The sequence below is a fragment of the Phocoena phocoena genome, chromosome 9 (assembly GCF_963924675.1).
Source record: "Phocoena phocoena chromosome 9, mPhoPho1.1, whole genome shotgun sequence".
In the NCBI taxonomy this organism is placed as follows: Eukaryota; Metazoa; Chordata; class Mammalia; order Artiodactyla; family Phocoenidae; genus Phocoena; species Phocoena phocoena.
Genome location: NC_089227.1, coordinates 92,747,210 through 92,767,467, shown reverse-complemented (window position 1 = coordinate 92,767,467; position 20,258 = coordinate 92,747,210). Strand labels below are relative to the sequence as shown.

General features: G+C 44.9%; 1 protein-coding gene across 1 annotated transcript in view; it reads left to right on the top strand.

The window, feature by feature from the left end:
• The first annotated feature begins 1,125 nt into the window (after window positions 1-1,125).
• Window positions 1,126-20,258, top strand: part of DENND2A (DENN domain containing 2A) — an 89,587-nt gene continuing 70,454 nt past the window's right edge. The window contains exons 1-3 of the mRNA XM_065883592.1: window positions 1,126-1,199; window positions 14,672-14,773; window positions 17,975-19,138. Of these exons, the coding sequence (XP_065739664.1) occupies window positions 1,126-1,199; window positions 14,672-14,773; window positions 17,975-19,138 (1,340 nt within the window). The remainder of the gene's footprint in view (window positions 1,200-14,671; window positions 14,774-17,974; window positions 19,139-20,258) is intronic.

Here is a 20,258-nt window from a genome sequence, read left to right as displayed (position 1 = left end):
GGAGGATGTGGAAGGCTGGGTCAGCCAGCGCAGGCGTCATTCCCAACAGGGTCCTGGGAGAAGGGGCTCAGCATTTCCTGAAGGGAAATGACTCCCATAAATAGACAGAGGGATGGGAAAAGGATTCGTCCATCCCTTTCCTACTGTCAACTCAGCTCTTCTTCTGGTGTTCAGACAATGCAACCTCTTGTAAATGTTTTTTTATTCAAATGTGTCCCTGCTAGGGTATGTGGGAGAGATGTGAGATCTGCTTTCTCGTATATTGTAGATCCAAATAAGAGCTGAAGAAGGCATACATTCCTTTCTTTGCTCATTTACCCACAGTAACCTCTCATTGTAAGAGGCCCAATGTAAGGCCAGAGTTTTTTCACTGAGGTTTTATTGGGAAGGAAGGAAAGAAACTGTACACCTTCTGATACCATGTCCTATTTAACTTCATCCAAGAGTTCAGCAGATCTTCCTGTACTAATGCTTATAATATGCTGTTCAGGTCCTTAGAAAGATTAGATCTCATGACACGGCTTTACTAAGACTTCAGATGTTCCCAGCACCTCCAGTGTCATGATGAATCTCCCCAGAGAGGGAAAGGGACTTCTCAATAGGGTAATAGGAATGATTCGATCACAGGCAACCTTCTGTGCCACGCTGGAGGCGAACCTAATGGGGGTTTGGTTTCCTTAGTAGCTGCAGTTGGCTCAGCTTCAGCCATATGGGTGCAGATTCATGTTTAAAACTCACACGCACACTAGCTTTCTTTTTTCGTTTTGGGAAAGTAGTTGAACATAGATTGAACGTGACACTGTGTTAGTGGGGATTCTTTTGGTTGCTTAAGCAAACAAGGGTCTAAAGATATCTCGTGGAACCCGCGGGCAGGAATGCAGCCTGGCCTTAAGAGTGGATGGGATTGAGGGAGTGCAGAGCCCTCCTTCCGCCGGCATCACTCTTCTCCCCCACAGCCCAGCTCCCTCTGCTCCTTCGTCCACAGGCTGGAAATGGCGGCCTCACGGCGCCATGTTTCCGTGTTCCAGCCACACTACCTGGAAGCAGAACTTGATTGGCCCGACTTGAGTTAGGCCTCCTCTAGAGCCAATCAGCTGTGGCTGGGGGTGGGATCATCATTCCGACATGGCTGCCCGGGTCTCTGAGGCCTCCGTGGAGGAGGGAAAGGGCAGTTTTCAGAAAAGGGACCCTTTTGTGAGGTAGGCAAGACCTGGATAGTGCCTGTCAGATCTACTACCTGTTATGTTTCTGTAACCGTTATGTGTTCATTTGTCTTAACCACTGCATTCATAAGAATTCCGGTTCCTCAGATTCACTCGCTACTTTGCTAGAGAGAGTGCTTGTGAAGGAGGCAATGGCGTACTAGAGCGAGGGCTTTGGGGCTGCACACATCTCTTAAAATCCCAGGGATAGGGCTTCCCTGGTGGAGCAGTGGTTGAGAGTCCGCCTGCCGATGCAGGGGACACGGGTCCGTGCCCCGGTCCGGGAAGATCCCACGTGCCGCGGAGCGGCTGGGCCCGTGAGCCATGGCCGCTGAGCCTGCGCGTCTGGAGCCTGTGCTCCGCAGCGGGAGAGGCCACGACAGTGAGAGGCCCGCGTACCGCAAAAAAAAAAAAAAAAAACAACCCAAGGATACTATTATAACTTACAAATATGTACCTGGTACATGCTGCTTCCTTCCCTCCTTCCTCCCTCCCTTCCTTCCTTTCTTCCCTCCTTCCTCCCTCCCTCCCTTCCTTTCTCCCTCCCTTCCTTCCCTCCTTCCTCCCTCCCTGCCTTCCTTCCTTCTCTCCTCCCTCTCTCCCTCCCTTCCTTCCTTCCTTCCCTCCCTCTTCCCTCCACCCTCCCTCCCTCCCTTCCTTCCCTTCTCCTTCCCTTCCTCCTTTCCTTCCCTCCTTCCTCTCTCCCTCCCTTCCTTCCCTCCTTCCTCCCTCCCTGCCTTCCTTCCCTCCTCCCTCCCTCCCTCCCTTCCCTCCCCCCTCCCTCCCTCCCTTCCTTCCTTTCCTCCTTCCTCCTCCCTTCCCTTTCCTCCTTCCTTCCCTCCCTTCCTTCCTTCCCTCCTCCCTTCCTCCCTCCCTTCCCTCCCTCCCTCCTCCCTTCCCTTCCTTCCTTCCCTCCTCCCTCCCTCCCTCCCTTCCTTCCTCCCCTCCTTCCTCCCTCCCTCCCTCTCTTCCTTCTCTCCCTCCCTTCCTTCCTTCCCTCCTTCCTCCCTCCCTCTCTTCCTTCCTTCCTTCCTTCCCTCCTCCCTTCCTTTTTTTGTAACAGTTTTATTGAGGTATAATTCACATACCAAAAAAATTCCTCCATTTAAAGCATACAGTTTAATGGTTTTTAGTATATCCACAGAGTGTGCAACCGTCACCAATTTTAGAACATTTTCATCACGTGGCAAAAGAAACCCACACCCCTTAGCCATCACCCCCAGCGCCCACTCCATCTCCTCCAGCACTAAGCAATCATCAATCTACTTTCTGTCCTGTAGATATCCCTGTTCCAGACATTTCATATAAATTGACTTATACAATTTGTGGCCTTTTGTGACTGGCTTCTATTCATTTAGCATAATGTCTTCAAGGCTTAGTATGTTGTAACATGTGTCATCATTCCTTTGATGGCTGAATATTATTTCATCATATGGGTATACCACATTTTGTTTATTCATCAGTCGATGGCATTTGGACTGTTTCCACTGTATGACCATCAAGAATAGTGTGCTCTGAATGTTAGTGTACAAGAACATATGTGGATATGTCTTCATTTCTCTTGGGAGATGCGTTATTTCTAAGATTATGTTAGTAAAGTGCTTCATACAATGCCTAACAGGTCATAGGATGTAACAGTGTTCATTTCCTTACCCTGACCTTTCCAAAGGTTATGAATGAAAGCTATTTCCTGCTAGCTGCCCTTGGAAGAAAGGGGGTCAGGCCTTCAGGTTACTGTCCCCAGGGGTACTGGCATCACTGAGTAGCAGATTCTTGCATCAGGCTTGTGAGAGGTGTCGATCGGATGGTTCTGGTTGAAGGTACTAAGAGAACAGATAACAAGGTTTGGGGGCGAAATATAGAATTCGGAGTAGAAAGATACAAATCATAAGATTCTCTATTCTGCTACTTAAACACTGTGATCCTGGGCAAGTCTCTGAACCTTAATCTTCTCTTCAAAAATAAGCATAACAAGAATTACATCTGGAAACTGGCAGGAGGCAGGGGGCTTACGTACGTTATAATGTGTGTATGATGTGGAAATCAGGTGCTGTACAAATGTGTGATAAGATCTAGGGCTGCCATAGGGGAGAAAATCAGAATTTTGAAATTCCGTTCAAATTACAGCAGGTTCAGAAGGCATTTGGAGCTCTTTAGGGGATATGACAGATACTGGTCAGGGGCTACTGTCAACCCCTCAGGGCTGCAGCCCCTCTGTGGAGCTGGTTCTTGCCTGCAGCTGGCTTTCTGGCTCTGAGAAAGACCCAAGTCATTCTCAGTTCACCAGGGCTGCAGGCACATCGGATTCACAATGTGATCTTACTTGAACATCTTGGGGCTATTCAGTTATTCCAGCACCATTTGTTAAAAAGTCCATCTTTTCCCTAGTGATTTAAGACGCCACCTTGATCATATATAAAGTTCTATGAATACTTAGGCCTATGTCTAGACTTTCTGTTCTATCAGTCTGTTTATCTATTGTGGCAGTACCACACTGTTTTAATTATAGAGGTTTTATAGTATGCTTGAATATCTGATAGGGGCAGTCACCTCTGCCCCTCAGCTTTTTTTATTTTTCTGTGTTTTCTTAGCTCTTCTTACACGTTTGGTAATCTGGTTTTAAAGTGTTCTGTGTCCTCCTGGGAGGTCCTGGTGGAGGGTCAGGAGTGGGTTGGGGCTGAGTTGTCTTTTGGACCTGGGTGTGCTTACTTACTTCACTAAACTGGTTTTGTAAGATTCTGTTTTCTTTTAGATTCATGAGCACTGAAGGCTTCTAGTGGCTGGATAGCACTCATTTTCCCGGAAGCTCCAAAAGAGCATTTTAGAATACTCTTTAATTGAGAGAGAATATTAAAACGTGGTGAATGTAGTTAGAGTATATGAGTTTTCTGTACTGTTCTTGCAACTGTTCTGTAAACTTGAAATTATTTTGAAATTAAAAAATTTAAGGTCTCCATGCTTCTGGTAACATCTTGGTAAAAGCTTTCAGCAGTCTACACAAGTTGTGTTCAGATTCTGTCTTAGTTCACATCTTGATTGACTCCTGCAAGGAAATCCAGCAAATCAGTTGGGTGTAATTCCTTGCAGAATCAGTGCTGCTTTTCATTCAGGAGTTTGTCCTTCCTTAAGCATTTAGCCATTTTGAGATTATGCAAACATCTTTGCCTTTCACCCATACACCCCAAAGGAAATTCAGCCCACCCTTTGAGCCCAGATCCGCAAAGGAATCTGCTGTCACCTGTTTTGCGTATCATATTGTGTTTTGTATTAAAGACATGTCTTTTGTATAAAAGACATTTGTTTGCATCCCTCAGCTTTATTGAGCTATAATTGACATATAACATTGTGTGAGTTTAAGGTGTACACGTGATGATTTGATATACATTTATATTGTGACATGATTACCATATACCGTTAGTGAACACACCCATCACCTCACACAGTTAACTTTTTTTTGTTTGTGTGGTGAAAACATTTAAGATCTACTCTCTTAGCAACTTCCAAGTATATAATACAGTACTGTCGTGCGCATCTTACTTTCTGTATGAGAATGAAAACTCTCAGAGGGCAAGTAAATGATTTCGTTTACATTTCTCCCAGCTTCACTCAGTTCCCTGTGTGCAGTAGACACAATTATTAGTTGGAAGAGTGAATTACATGACTATTTCCCTGTTAGCCATAGGTCCCCGTATAATCTCTCTTTGAACCCATGGGAACATCTGTACTGGGAAGTGGTTACTGAAGACCAGGATCCAAGCCTTGGTAGTCACTAGGGGAAAGGAGGAAATGAGAATAAAGTATCACTTACCCTTTCGTTCAGGAGATACTGTGGCAAAGCCCAACAAGTAGTGGAGTGACAGGCTCAGCTGACCAGATACCCTGCAGCTGTCATTGTAGCTGCAGAGCGACCATGTGGCCTGTTGGGGGCGCCACAGGGCAGACCCTGACTCCCGCAGGTAACAGCTGAGTTTACATTTTCCCCTGTTATTTGTGATAGTAATAATAATGCATGCTTATTACAAAAAAAATTGGAAATCTGTTTTTTGTTGTTGTTGAAAATATAGATAAGTAGAACAGAAAAAAATCATTCCAAGATTCTTACTCGATGACAGCTACTGTTAATCCTTTGTTACATTTCCTTCCAGTCATTTTCTTATGTGTGAGATTTTGAGTAGGCATAGATTCCTTCCCCCTGCCCCCTTTAAAAACATGTTTTACTCATATAGTATGCAGGCTTTTGGATCCTGTTCCTTTTGGCTAACATCACAACGTGAGCATTTTTTCCATTTAGTAATAGTCTTTTTTTTTTTTCTGCTGTGTTGCACGCATGCAAACCAGGGACCGAACCCGTGCCCCCTGCAGTGGAAGCTCAGGCTTAACCCCTGGACCGCCAGGGAAGTCCCGATCGTCTCTTTTTTTAGCTTGACTTTTTAACTTACTTTTTAAAAATAACAGCTTTATTGAAATATAATTCACATATAATACAATTCACCCACTTAAAGTGTACAGTTCAGTGGTTTTTCGTGTATTCACAGAGTTGTTCGACCATCACCACCATCAATTTTAGAAATTTTCATCACTCCAGAAAGAAACTGCATACTCGTTAGCAGTCACTCCCCATTTCCCCACCTACCCGCTTCCACCCTAGACAGCCACTAATCTGCTTTCTATCTCAATAGAATTGTAGTAGTCTTAAACGTAATTTAATTTGCTATATAATATTTCACTGAAAGCTGCATTATAGTTTATATTACCATTTATTGCTTGACATTTGAGTTACTTGTAGTTTTCAGTATTATAAATAATATAGCTGTGAACATTTATGCATACATTTTTCCATATTTAGGATTACTCTTTAGGATAGACTCCCAAAGTAGAGAAATGTTTAATCACAGAACCATAAAAAGAGAGACCCACAAAAAAACCTTCGGTCTCCCTCCCAGCTCACTCAATTAGCAAGTGTTTATGAAATTCAGCATGGTGTAAAAGAATAAAACAGTTGCTGATCTTGAAGAGCTGAACAACACTAAAAATAATCAGCTAGAGTCCAGTTCTCGTCTAGATTAGAAAATGTAGTATGAAGCCACAGGGATACCGTATAATGAGCACCAGGCTTGGGCTCAAAACATAGACTCATTCCTGGCTCTGCCACTTAAGAGTTGTTATATGTACTTAGACAAGTGACTTAACTTCCCTTGGTTTGATTTCCTCATCAGAAGAGTGGTAGGAGCATTGACATTGACTTCTGCAGAGGTTAGAAATAAGAAGTAGCTTCTGGCCTAGCCAAGAACAGAGAGAAGGAAGAGTAAGTTTAAATGTTTGAGAGTTGAAAGAAGTTAGAACCTGACTTCTCCAAGTTTGGTGACCTGTAATACCTAAAAGAAACAAAAGGAGGTGTACTTTTTTACTTAAAAGAAATATTTACCTGAATTCAGATTTTTAGACCATATTTTGGCAGTATTAGCATATTTCATAACTCCCATAACTCCTACTTTTATGATTTATGGCAAACTCATAGGAACTTTTTCCAGAGAGGTGACTCTGGTAGTTATTAAGCATTAACTTGGGAGGGCTGCCACCACTAAAACCTTACACACACAGTAGTTTAGTGTTCATATGCAAGATGGCCACCTAATTGTACTTTCTTGCTTTTTATCTTCCACAAAATGGTGAACCGAAAGGGAACATATGGAAGTATTTCCACACTGCAAGTGAGTGAGGGGAAACACATGATTTGCAAATATTGTCAAATGAAAACTGTGTTTCCATCCTACGAAGGTGGCCAAATACATCTCTCTATGTAGGATTGTTCTGCAGGTGTGAAAAAATCCTTCCTGGGTTTACAAAAAGTGAGAGTAATAAAAATCTTTCGCTATCTCTGGCCTCAGGAGCATCAAAAAGTGTGGTCCGGTCTACAGCCTCAGGCTGCTCAAGCCACAGATTCCCAGTGGCTTCACTTGTCAGACAACTGACAGGTGTAGGTCAAGAAAATACTGATCAAGTTGTTCAAAGAAACTGTTATTGTCAGTAACTGGGTATTCATACTCACAGAAAGTCTTAAAATGACTCAGATTATGCTCTCCGTCTGGAGGCCATTCCTTAGTGTGAAAATGAGTCTTGCTGTTGAAGCCTGCCTGTGTAGGGACGATCTATGAAACAGCATCTTGGAGCATTTACACCTGGGCTTGAGGGACAGGAGCAACTCACTGTGTGCTGATAACACCTCCATCGGATTTCAGAGATGCTCTGAAAAGTAGGAGCAGAGACACACTGGAGTAAAAGACTGCCTTGCAAAGCAAGATGGCAAAGGAGAGTAGATCTGTTGCTGACTGACAATACCAGTGACAGGAAGATAAACTCTAGGGTTCAACTCTAAGCCTATGAATTCCTGGGGGAACTTATAAATGCAGATTCCTAGGCCCTCTTCTAGCAGTCTGATTCACTCAGTCTGGGGTGGGGCCAGCACTCCTCAATTTTAGCAGCTGTCCCTGCTGGTTAAAAAAAATAATAATAACAGGGGACTTCCCTGGTGGCAAAGTGGTTAAGACTCCATGTTCCCAAGGCAGGGGACCTGGGTTCGATCCCTGGTCAGGGAACGAGATCCCACATGCATGCCGCAACTAAAAGTTCACATGCTACAACTAAGGAGCCCGCCTGCGCAACTAAGACCCGGCGCAAGCAGCTAAATAAATAAATATTTAAAAAATAACAGCATTATTGAGATATACTTCACATACCATAAAATTCACCCCTTTAAAATACACAGTTTTTAGTGTTTTTAGCATATTAACTGTAAGTGTTTTTAGCATATTAACTATTTTGTGCAACTATCACCACTAATTTTAGAACATTTTCATCACTCTCCTCCCTTGGAAAATCCGTACCTATTAGCAGTCACTCCCCACTCCCCGTCACACAGCCCCTGGCAACACTAATCTATCAATACTTTCCATCTCTATGGATTTATCTATTCTGCACATTTCATGTAGATGGAATCATGCTATATTTCTTTTGTGTCTGGGCTTTTTTCCACTTAGTATTTTTTTACAGTTCATGTTGTAGCATGTAATAGTCCTTTTTTTTTTTTTAAATGGCTGAATAATATTCCATTTGTATGGCTAGACCACATTTTGTTTATCCAGTCATCTGTTGAGTATAAGAAAATGGCATATGTGTTCGCTCATTCAACAAACATCTCTTTTCTTTTTAAAAAATATTTATTTTTTAATTTAATTTTGGCGTGGGCTTTTCTCTAGTTGGTGGCGAGCAGGGGCTACTCTTCGTTGCGGTGCGCGGGCTTCTCATTGCAGTGGCTTCTCTTCTGGAGCACCGGCTCTAGGTGCTTGGGCTTCAATAGTTGTGGCACTCAGGCTCAGTAGTTGTGCCTCGCAGGCTCTAGAGCGAAGACTCAGTAGTTGTGGAGCACGGGCTTAGTTGCTCTGCGGCATGTGGGATCTTCCCGGACCAGGGCTTGAACCCGTGTCCCCTGCATTGGAAGGCGGATTCTTTTTTTTTGTTTGTTTTTTGTGGTACGCGGGCCTCTCACTGTTGTGGTCTCTTCCCGTTGCGGAGCACAGGCTCCGGACGCACAGGCTCAGCGGCTATGGCTCACGGACCCAGCCGCTCCGCGGCATGTGGGATCTTCCCGGACCGGGGCACGAACCCGTGTCCCCTGCATCGGCAGGCGGACTCTCAACCACTGCGCCACCAGGGAAGCCCCAACAAACATTTCTTGAACACGCTTATTTGAAGGGGGAATCTTCTGGGCTTAAAACAGAACTCCTAGAAATAGAAAGACATTGGTCGTTACCAGAAAAGCCATTAACTTGGCTCTGCCACAGGCTTTACCTGGCGTGTGTACTGAGGACCTGGAGTCTGGTCGTGGTGTGCAGGCACTGTTTAAACATTTGGTCCGAAAGTGCAGGCTGTGATTTTGCCAAATATGGCCCCCGGGTGTGGTTCTGAGGCAGCACGTAGCCTTTGGCTTCCGTTGTTACTCACCTGCTTCAGGATCCCCCATCTTCTTTCAAATGTGAAAATATTGCTGTTTTTGTGAAAATAGTCCACCCCAAAAGCTGTTATGTAAAGAACTAGAGTGGCCTGTTTTAATTTTTAAAATTATTTTTGTTTGTTTGAAGATAATGAAAATGAAGCATCAAGAGGCTCAGGAAAGAGCTTCACTAAGCAGTTAGACGCAGCAGGAGTTGTGTTATGTGATTGTGCACTGTTTTGTTTTGTTTTTTTCCTTCTCAACATATTTTCTGAAAACAAACACCTTCTGGGTGTGCTTGCTAATAAGAAGAATGCTCAGGGAATTCCCTGGTGGCCTAGTGGTTAGGATTCTGGGCTTTCACTGCTGTGGCCCAGGTTCAATCCCTGGTCAGGGAACTGAGGTCCTGCAAGCTGTGCAGCCAAAAAAAAAAAGCTCAGTTGAGAAAATAACTATTTTTGTTCTACTGTAATTGTTATAGTTTCTTCTCAGTTTTGTTGCCTGCTCTTTACAAGCTGATAAAACTAAGTTATTAGCATCATTAAAGCTGAAAAGCTTGTAGGTTTTTTTGTTTTTTTAAAAATTTATTTATTTTTAAAAATAAATAAAAATTTATCATTTTTGACTGTGTTGGGTCTTCGTTGCTGCATGCAGGCTTTCTCTAGTTGCGGTGAGCAGGGGCTACTCTTCGTTGCAGTGCACGGGCTTCTCATTGCAGTGGCTTCTCGTTGTGGAGCACGGCCTCTAAGTGTGTGGGCTTCAGTAGTTGTGGCACATGGGCTCAGTAGTTGTGGCACATGGTCTCAGTAGTTGTGGCTCACGGGCTCTAGAGCGCAGGCTCAGTAGTTGTGGCTCACAGGCTCTAGAGCGCAGGCTCAGTAGTTGTGGCGCATGGGCCAGTTGCTCTGTAGCACGTGGGATCTTCCCTGACCAGGGCTCAAACCTGTGTCCCCTGCATTGGCAGGTGGATTCTTAACCACTGCGCCACCAGAGAAGCCCTTGTAGTTTTATTTGCAACACAAATAAAAACCACTCAAAGTTTAATTTTATTAGTATGTAATCATTTATGAACTAAACTGTATTTTTCATTCAATATTTCAAGTCTGACCATTTTATGAATCAAGTTATGTATCATATACATTTACCTATATTTCAGAACTAACATACTAGCCTTAGAACACTAAAGGGCACTGGAAAATTATAGTTATGTATTCCTCACTCCACCTCCTCCCCTGCCCAAATTTCATTGAATATACTTATACTGTATTTTCATTTGAGATATAATTCACATAAAATTCACCATTTAAAAGTGCACAATCGGGCTTCCTGGGTGGCACAGTGGTTAAGAATCCACCTGCCAATGCAGGGGACACGGGTTCAAGCCCTGGTCCAGGAAGATCCCACATGACGCAGAACAACTAAGCCCGTGTGCCACAACTACTGAAGCCCTAGCACCTAGAGCCGGTGCTCCAGAACAAGAGAAGCCACCGCAATGAGAAGCCCGCGCACCGCAACGAAGAGTAGCCCCCGCTCGCCGCAACTAGAGAAAATTCCGCGTGCAGCAACGAAGACCCAACGCAGCCCCCACCCCAAAAAAAAGTGCACAATTTAGGGACTTGTAATGTATTCACCGTGTTGTGCAGCTATCATCACTATCTAATTCCAGAACATTTCTGTCATCCCCAAAAGAAACCTTTACCTGTTAGTAATCATCCCAATTCCACCTCCCTCTATGGATTTACCTATTCCGGACATTTCATATAAATACAATCATACAATATTCCTTTTGTATCTGGCTTTTTTCACGTAGTGTGTTTTCACGGTTCAGCCATGCTGTAGCATGTAATGGTCCTTTGTTCCTTTTTAAGATGGAGCTGAATAACATTATACTATATGGCTAGACCACATTTTGTTTGTTTATCCATTCATCCATTGATCGACATTTCCAGATTTCATTTTTTATTTAAATCACTGTTTTTGTTTTATGATTTGGGGGAAATCACTTCTTCCTGCTCCCACCCCCACCATGTCCTGTGGCTTAAACATGTCCAGGGTTTTTTTTTTTTTTTTGCGGAACGCGGGCCTCTCACTGTTGTGGCCTCTCCCGTTGTGGAGCACAGGCTCCAGACGCGCAGGCCCAGCGGCCATGGCTCACGGGCCCAGCCGCTCCGCAGCACGCGGGATCTTCCCAGACCGGGGCACGAACCAGTGTCCCCTGCATCGGCAGGCGGACTCTCAACCACTACGCCACCAGGGAAGCCCCAGGGTTTTTTTATAGCAGTCCCTAAACCAGTACTATCCAAACTTCTTCTTGTAAGTGACCTTGATTGCAAAATTTCTGTAGACCATGTATCACCTCCCTGTTCCCAACATAAAAACCCCACCAGAGCTAATAGGAAGAAGGTTATTACTGTTGGTGATATCAACAATCCATGGCATCCTATATACTTTTTTTTAAATATCATAAATGGATAATTAATGCCCAGAACAAAATATGAACAATGCTTTATTATAAGTAGAAGCACTCTAAGAGGCCAAGCCTCAGACCATGAGTAGCTGTCTTACCGGGCTCCTGGTATTTAAGACTGCTAGCTTCACCAGGTGGTGTTTCCTGCCTGCCTTTGCTGGTTCCTCAAATGGCAATGGAGGGAGGAGAGTAGGCAGGCATGGGCCATATTCTAAAGGAGTTACCATCTCCCCGCTGGCACTCCTCGCTTCTCTCCACACAGGGCTGCTCCCCTCCCTCCTTCAGGCACCCTCAGGCTCTCCTGTAAGAACTGCTCTCGGGAAAAGATCTGATATGTCAACTGCCTCCTTCCTACTTGTGGAGAAACACTTTATATCTGTTTTAAAATCTTGACCCTTTTGGGGGGAAATACTTGTTTTTAAATTAATGATCTCACATTTAGTACCCCAAGCCCCTTTAAAAAAATAGTGTTTTCAGAAATCAGGCTGGAATTTCAAGCCTTAGTGGGTAAACTTGAAGGAGTCACAAAATAATATAGCATTTTGATCTAGTAGTGTCAGTCTGGAGCAATTAAATTTTCTGTGGGCATTTAAGACTGGCCAGAAGTATCTCACTATAATCTCTCTCTTGAAAAAGTAAAAAGGTAATTCAGAGAAGTAATTAGGAGTAACATGTTGAGATGTTAGAAGGGAGTTCCTAACATTAAAAGCTGAAAAGACTCTCCCACCAGTTTTTTTTTTTTTTTAATTAGATATCTTCCCGGACCGGGGCATGAACCCGTGTCCTCCCAACCACTGCGCCACCAGGGAAGCCCCTCCCACCACTTCTTAACTTCACCTGATCCCTCCAATCAACTTGACATCGATGCCCAAAGAGAACCTTTGAGTTAAGAACAGATTTTACAGTATTCACTTTAGCAAGAAGAAAAACAAAACTTGATTATGGGCTAGACTGATAAACATAATCAGCTATAGATATTGGCATTTAAAAAATATCTTCAATTTGTAAGACAGTTTAAAAAACTTACAGGAATGTTCGAATATTCAAAAAACATATGAACTTTCATGGACCACACTTTGGGAAACAGCTCCATCTTGTATTCCCAGACCTATAAAGTGATAGAGGAGTTTATCTTGGTAATTTAAGTCACAGAGTTCTTCCACCTAGCAAATTAGGCTAGGCTTGTCACCTAATTAATGACCTTTAAACATCAGAGACAAAAGGGAAGTGTCAAAGTTTTGTGGGAGCAGCATTTTCCATTCTTCTGTGAATTTAGAAATGTTGGTGAGCTGATTGCTGAGTGTGCCTTGGGTTCTGTGCCCCCTCAGTTCCAGCCCCTTAAGCCCACTTGAACTTGCTTCTCAGACTCTGGTATCAGCTGTTTCTCTAGAGACTGTGGTTTTCGGACTGGAAGTTATTACTGCCTGATGGGAATCAAGTTCACTTAAGTACCATGTTGTTTAAGTGCTTCTCGGGATCTTTAACCTCAGAGTTCATCCATGGTTCTCTGTGCATTAGACACAGTGCGCTTTGTGCTTTTTGAAAAAGCTATGGCTTCCTAGGAAGTATAAGGAAACCGTTCCCTTGAGGAGAGAGGGGGTTATGGGGCTGATCGTGACCCAAGCACAGTCCCGGTGCTCTCCCTGGGGGCAGACACCATGTCTTACTCATCCTTGAGTGCCCAGAGCATTCTGCACAGGGCCTGGCACCTATTCACAGAGCCAGTGAAAGAGGATGCCAGCTCGAAAGAAGAGGGTGAGTGGGGAGAGTTGCTGCTCACGCGGAGCAAGGCTGCATCTCTGTGGGCTTGGTCTGTGTGGAGGCAGAGTCAGACGTGCGGAGAGCAGCGGGGAGTGGCTGCTACCCTTGAGTCCCATGGGGCCTCTGCCAGATGCAGGACAGAAGAGCAGTGTCTGTCAGCCCAGCCACATAGAAGGCTCCAGAAGCTTTGCTGAGCTTAGGAGAGGGGCAGTGAGTTCTCCTTCCTGTCCCTGAAAGGCCTCTCAGGGCTCTTTTCCCTAATGGAGGGGAGAGACCTGGGGCCTGGCTTCTTTGAAGAACTGGGCTTGCTTTCAACACTGACATACCCCAAAATGCAGGGTGCCGCTCACTGGAAAGGGGGACAGCTGGGTTCCGTGGGCAGGCCCAAGCTCCGTCCTTCTCCCACAGTTTCTCTAGAGGTTTTTTCAGCTCGCCGTTTCCTAACCTCCCTCTTCTTTAATTTGTTGCCCATGTTCACTCTTCTCTTTTTCTTTCTCCCTCTAGCCTCCCTCTCCTTGTCCCCAAGAGGTACATGCATGTCTTAAAGCCTAGCCCTTTGATTTCTTGTGGGGAGGGGTTGCCTAGGCCAAGAAACGATCATTAAAATACCTGCACATCCTAGTAGTTAGAAAACTACTAGTCAGGTAAACCTTCCTGAGCGAGGGGATAGGAATCCTGGAAGCTTGAGGAGGAGGTGGAGAGGGATTCCTGGGAGGTTCAGTGAAAAAGACGTGAATCTATGTACAGGGCTCCAAAGACAGTGTGGGTTTACACCCAGCACGGGGGCAGCAGAAGAGTCGAGTAGCTCTGGGTAGGTATTTCCACTTTAGCAGGTGGTTTATTTCTTGTTTCAAGTAAAGTAATAGTTCTTCTCTTCTTTAGGGGCTGTTAGCTCATCACATGTTCTTACAGAGCCTTGAAAAAGTGTCAAGTTGTGCTGGTATTTATGTTTTAGTTTCTAAGATTATAAGTTTTCTTAAAAATTTTGGTTACATTATCTAAAAGACACACACACACACACACACACACACACACACACACACACACGAGAAGTGCTGGCATGGGGTCTGAATCTGGGTGGACCTCAGGATTCTGTGCCTTTGACCCAACCCCTTCCTGGGTCAAGGTTCTGTATGGTGCATCTCTGTCACCCTCTACTCCTGGGTGGAATCCACCAGAGATAAATAGTTTGGGGTGTGGGCCCTAGAGTTGCTGCCATGGCTCACTGAGTGTGCATCCCTGTTCCCCCAGGCGACTTGGAGCTCCTCTTGGTGCTGACATGATGACAGTGTGCAGGCCAGCCAAGGGCAGCCACAGCCAGACTGAAAACCTGGGCCACAAATTGGCTGACAAGTAAGAACTTTTCTCCCCCAGGAACGCAGAAGTTGGCTCGGATTCTCAGTCTCCTTCCTTTTTCTGCTGCCTTTCCCTCCTCACTAACCCTGCCTTCCTGAACTAAGGAGGCATTCTTTTCCAAGTCTTGGTGGTGAGCCTCCTGTAAATCATCTCCATGCACTGCATTCAGTCAGCAACCCAAGACCAGAGTGGTCAAGGAAAGGTCTTCCTGGTGCCCAGTGTTCCACTTCAGGCCCTATCCCCATGTATGCCTTCCAGTCCAGGGTTTATTTTTCTAACTACTAGGATGTGCAGGTATTTTAATTATCGTTGAGCCCTAAAGCTTTGCAGCTGCATCTGTCCACGTAGCCTGCTTTATATTAGCGGGGTTGTTTTCTCCCCAGATGGAGCCCTTTCCTCTGATACCCTGTCTCACATTCTGCGATGGAATTAGCAATTGCTGAGCTGTTCACAGATCACTGAGCTGTTCACAACTATGCATCCCAGTCCAGAGCCCCTTCTGGGTCCACAGAATCCTGGAAACAGGAACTCGAGAACTTCTTGGGTACAGCAACCATGTGGAGAAGGCACTCTGCCCCTGGTTTCATCATCCTTGCCGCTCTTGCTTGAGCTTTGTAATTCCAGCGTGGTTTTCTAGCAAGCTAGCCTTTCTCCTCTTCAGCTTTTAGATGGGGCCTCAGTGATTGTGAAGCTGCTCCAGATGTCTGGGATCTTAGACAATAACTACAATCATTATAATAACACTAGTTACCATTTATTGCCGTCAAGAATTATAATGTGTGCTGTGCTCTGGGCACATTACATATCTTAATGCAACCATTCATTCATTGACTACCTACTATGTACTGGTCACAGCAAACAAGATAAATTTGGCCTCTGCACCAATAAAATCCAGTGTTCTCATTTTAAAGTGAAAAAAAATGAAGCCAAGGTCCACACCCAGGTCCCTCTAACTCTAAAGCCATATATTTATCTACTGTCAATATTTTTTAACAGTACATAGGATATTTATGATTATATATTATATCATCAATTCTCACTAAGTGTGAACTAGCCTGAATTGTGTTTTTATGTGTCCTGTTTCTTCATCTTGCCTCTAGCACAATGAGAGCAAGGACTTAAATTTCTGTCTTTTGAACTCTCAGTAAAATAACAGACTGATTCTGACTAAAATTTGAATTCATGCTAATATCCTCAATGGTGACAGGACCATTACAAAAGAGTTTCTTTTTTGTAAGCGCTCTGTTATGAATGCTAACTGATTATTTAAATAAGGAATTCTGCTTTGATAGCCATATTTAACATATGAAAATTTGTTTGCAATTTCACAAGCTTCTGGTTTAGGCTGAGCAACCAAGAACAACGACATAATTTACATGTTAATGTCCCAATCCTGGGAGAAGTCTTTACATAAACAACCGTTAGTCTCTGGAATAGAAAGCTAGCTAGTAACAGTATGCATGAAATTGCTAATTATTCATCCTTCACTGGAGTTTCCATATAGTCAGATCTATATATTCAGAAAACATGCACCATGAAGTCGGTCCATGCATGTTTGCTAATCTTGGCACATTTAAGGTCCCTGTGCTCCGTCATGACCTTTGCTGGTGGACGAATGCTTTGCATTTCAAAACACAGATACTCCCATTCTCATTAGAATAGCTTCAAATGTTCTGTTTTTCTTTCAAAATAATTTTTAACATCTTTGTGGCACTAACTCATCTCCTAAAGTCACGTATGGAGGCCTATATCCCCACACGTATGTGCTAGGCCAGAACTTTCTGCAATGATGGAAATGTTCTTCTGCATCCAATACAGTGACCGTTAGACACACATGGCTACTGAGTACTTGACATATGGCTGCTGCAGCTGAGGAAGAGGAGCTTTAATTTAATTTGATTTTAGTTCAAATAGCCACATGTAGCTAGTGGCTACTATATCGGACAGTGCAGTTCCAGGCTATGCGAGAAATCTGAATCTACTTATTCACTCAACAAATATTTATTGACCACCTACTCTGCCGGATGTTGTTCTGGGTGCTAGGGATGTAGCAGTAGCCAAAACAGGCCACAGTTCAAAACAAAACAAAACAATCCCTGTCCTCACGGAGAGAGCAGTCTAGTAGGGCTCATATTCTAGAGGAGGTTCCATTCAAATGCAGCCAACATTCTAGAGGAGGTTCCATTCAAATGCAGCCAATCATTGTGGCTTTACCCACTCAGATCAGGACAATTTATCAAACCTAGTATTAGGAAAAACTTCATGACTTGTGGCATTGTTTTAGTCATTCCAAAAGATCATCTGTTGGTATAATCTTCTATCTCATGAAACTTCTCCTATTTTCATCAGGGGAAAAAGCAAATACGGGACTTCTCTAGTGGTCCAGTGGTTAAGGCTCCACGCTCCCAATGCAGGGTCCCAGGTTCGATCCCTGGTCCGGGAACTAGATCCCACATGCCGCAACTAAGAGCCCACATGCTGCAGTGAAGATCCCGCACGTGGCAACTAAGACCCGGTGCAGCCAAATAAATAAATACATACATAACTAAATAAATAAAATGCTAAAAAAAGCTAATGACAACTACCATTTACTGTACACTCACACCATACTAGATGCTTTATATGAGCTAGCTTATTAAATGTTTACAGCCACCCTGTTAGATATGTTTATTATTCCCATTTCACATATGAGGAAACTGAGGTTTAGAGAAGTTAAGCAACTTACCCAAGGTCAGACAGCTGGTCGGTGGTTGAATTAGGATTTAAACCCAAGTCTGTTGGACTCCACAATCCAATAGCTCCTTTCATTTCACCGTGCTGTCTCCCCAAGAAAAACATAAAGTGACTTTTTTTTTTTTTATGCGTTACGCGGGCCTCTCACTGTTGTGGCCTCTCCCGTTGCGGAGCACAGGCTCCGGACGCGCAGGCTCAGCGGCCATGGCTCACGGGCCCAGCCGCTCCGCGGCATGTGGGATCTTCCCAGACCGGGGTACGAACCCGTGTCCCCTGCATCGGCAGGCGGACTCTCAACCACTGCGCCACCAGGGAAGCCCGATAAAGTGACTTTTTTAATGGTGGTTTCAATGTGTGTGGCTTGCAACTAGTATGTAACATTTATATCTAAGTTCTAGCAAATCTGCATGACTAGTTAACAATAACCAAGAATTCCTGCACTCAGTGTTTGTCTTTCTTGTTCAGGGTCAAGGTGGAAGGTCCAAAGGCTGGGGAAGACCCTCAAAGGCAGCCGTTTAGGTCCTCCATTCCTTTCCTAGAGACTGATCAGGACTCACCCTTCCGAAGAAGCCCACTGGAGAGCCTCTATAACCTGATGCTAGAGCCAAGAGTGGACTGTTTTCAGCAGAACATGTTCAGCTCAAATATGATCATCAGCGACCCAGCTTCAGATCTCGGCACTAAAGGAGCCAGCAGGGCCGGCAAGAGGCAGCTAAGCAGTGTTCAGAACCTCTGCCCTCCCACCCGAGGCGGGGCCTGGCACAAGTCCCTCAGCATAAAGGACAAGATATCAGAATGGGAAGGGAAAAAGGAGTTGCCCACTCCTGCCCCTGGCAGGAAAGCAGATGGGCAAGAGGATTACCTGACGTCATGTGTGATGGAGGGGAGAAGCAGCGATGGTTCGAGGACTCGGGTCACAGAGGCTCAGAACGGAACAAGGCTGGACGCAGAGAGTAGAGAGGATGAGAGGAATAAAGGGGTAGTGAAAGTTGGGGCACAGGATGCAGAGCAGAGGCAAGACCTGAGCCAGCCAGCCCGGGAGCTGGCTCCTAGCTTGGGAAGAGGCCGGGAGCCCAGGCTTGGCAAACAGCGCTTTCAGAATGATAGCCTGTCTGTGCTGAAGCAGGTGGAGAAACTTGAGCAGGCTCTGAAGGATGGGTCTGCAGGGTTGGATCCCCAGCTACCTGGCACCTGTTATTCCCCACACTGCCTGCCGGACAAGGCCGAGGAGGGGCCCACCCTTCCTGAGAACCGTGGGGGCGGGAGTGTCTCAGAATTCAGGGCCCACCGCTTGGACCTGGAAGGCAGGGAGCCCGCCCCTGAGGCCACAGAGGAAAGGAAGGGCTTGTGCGGGAGGCCCTGTGACCAGAGGCTGGAGAGTGTGTACAGGGGCTCAGAGGACTCCCCCGCAAGACCCTTCATCAGCCCCCCGCCCAAACCCCGGAGAACTTTCAAACATGATGGCGAAGGGGACAAGGATGGGAACCCAGGCATCAGCTTCCGGAAAGATAAAAGGAACCTGCCTCCTCTGCCCTCTCTACCGGCCCCGCCCCTGCCCTCCTCTCCCCCGCCTTCCTCTGTGAACAGGAGACTGTGGAGCGGGAGACCGAAGGCCAGTGCTGACCACAGGTAGGTGACTGGTGGCTGTCAGCTGGAGCCCTTTAAGCCACACTGCAACTGTCTGTTCTCAGCCTAATTATTTATTTTATTAAACTGTTGGATCTTGTAGTTAGTTGAGACTGTTCATAGCTTAAGATGGTTCACTGATTAAACCTGAAAACGTGGTAACTGTTACAGCTGTTTTGTGTTAGTTCCTTGTCTTCAAAAAATATTGGCCTTGAAAGATCACCCTTTGGATGTGATGAGTGCTTGTAATTCAGACAGTAACCAAGAGTTAAATGAAAACTTGTATTGACACTGGCCATCTACTAATTGGTGCTAATTGATGTTCATTCTGCTAGTACCATCCCACCTGGTGTGTGGTGCTGGGAGTCTTTCCCGGCTCTTGCTTTCATGTTTTTTCTTGGTTTGGGCTCTAGAAACACACTGCCTGGCCTACCCTGGCCCTATCATGGTCTGTCTAAGTGACTTTGAACAAGTTACTTAACCTCTCGAGGCCTCAGTTTTCTCATTTATGCATATAGATGCACACACGGTAAATATTTTATAATATTAAAATAACACCTTAGATAATAAAACATGTGAATGCTTGAAGGTAAAATCTGTGCTTTGGAAACAATTTCTTTTCTGTTTTGAAACCTAATTTCTTGTCTATTTCTGTAATGTGCTAATTGGTTTGATACCTGCTAATCTACTACTGAGAAATCTAGCTACTGAGAAAAACTCCTCAGAACAGTTGCCTGTACCTGCTGTCACCACTTCTTCCCCTCCTGTGTTTATCTTGACTCACTGCAGTTGGGCTTTTGCCACTTATGCTGGAACTGCTCTAGGCCGAGTCACCTACCACCTCCATCTTGCTAAATACAGTTGCCAGTTCTCTGTTCTTTTCTTGATTGACCTCTCTTAGCATTTGAGAATCAACTTGACTCGCACCACCTTGAAATACTATGTTCACTAGGCTTCTAGGCCACCAGCTTTCCTGATAGCCCTACTTCACTGGCTGCTCCTCCTCAGCTCCATTTTCCTCTCCCTCTACATGTCGGAATAACACCCCCCAACCCATCTACACGCCATCCCGGGATCATGTCACCTCTCCTCCATTTACACTCACTCCCTTAAATGATCTCAC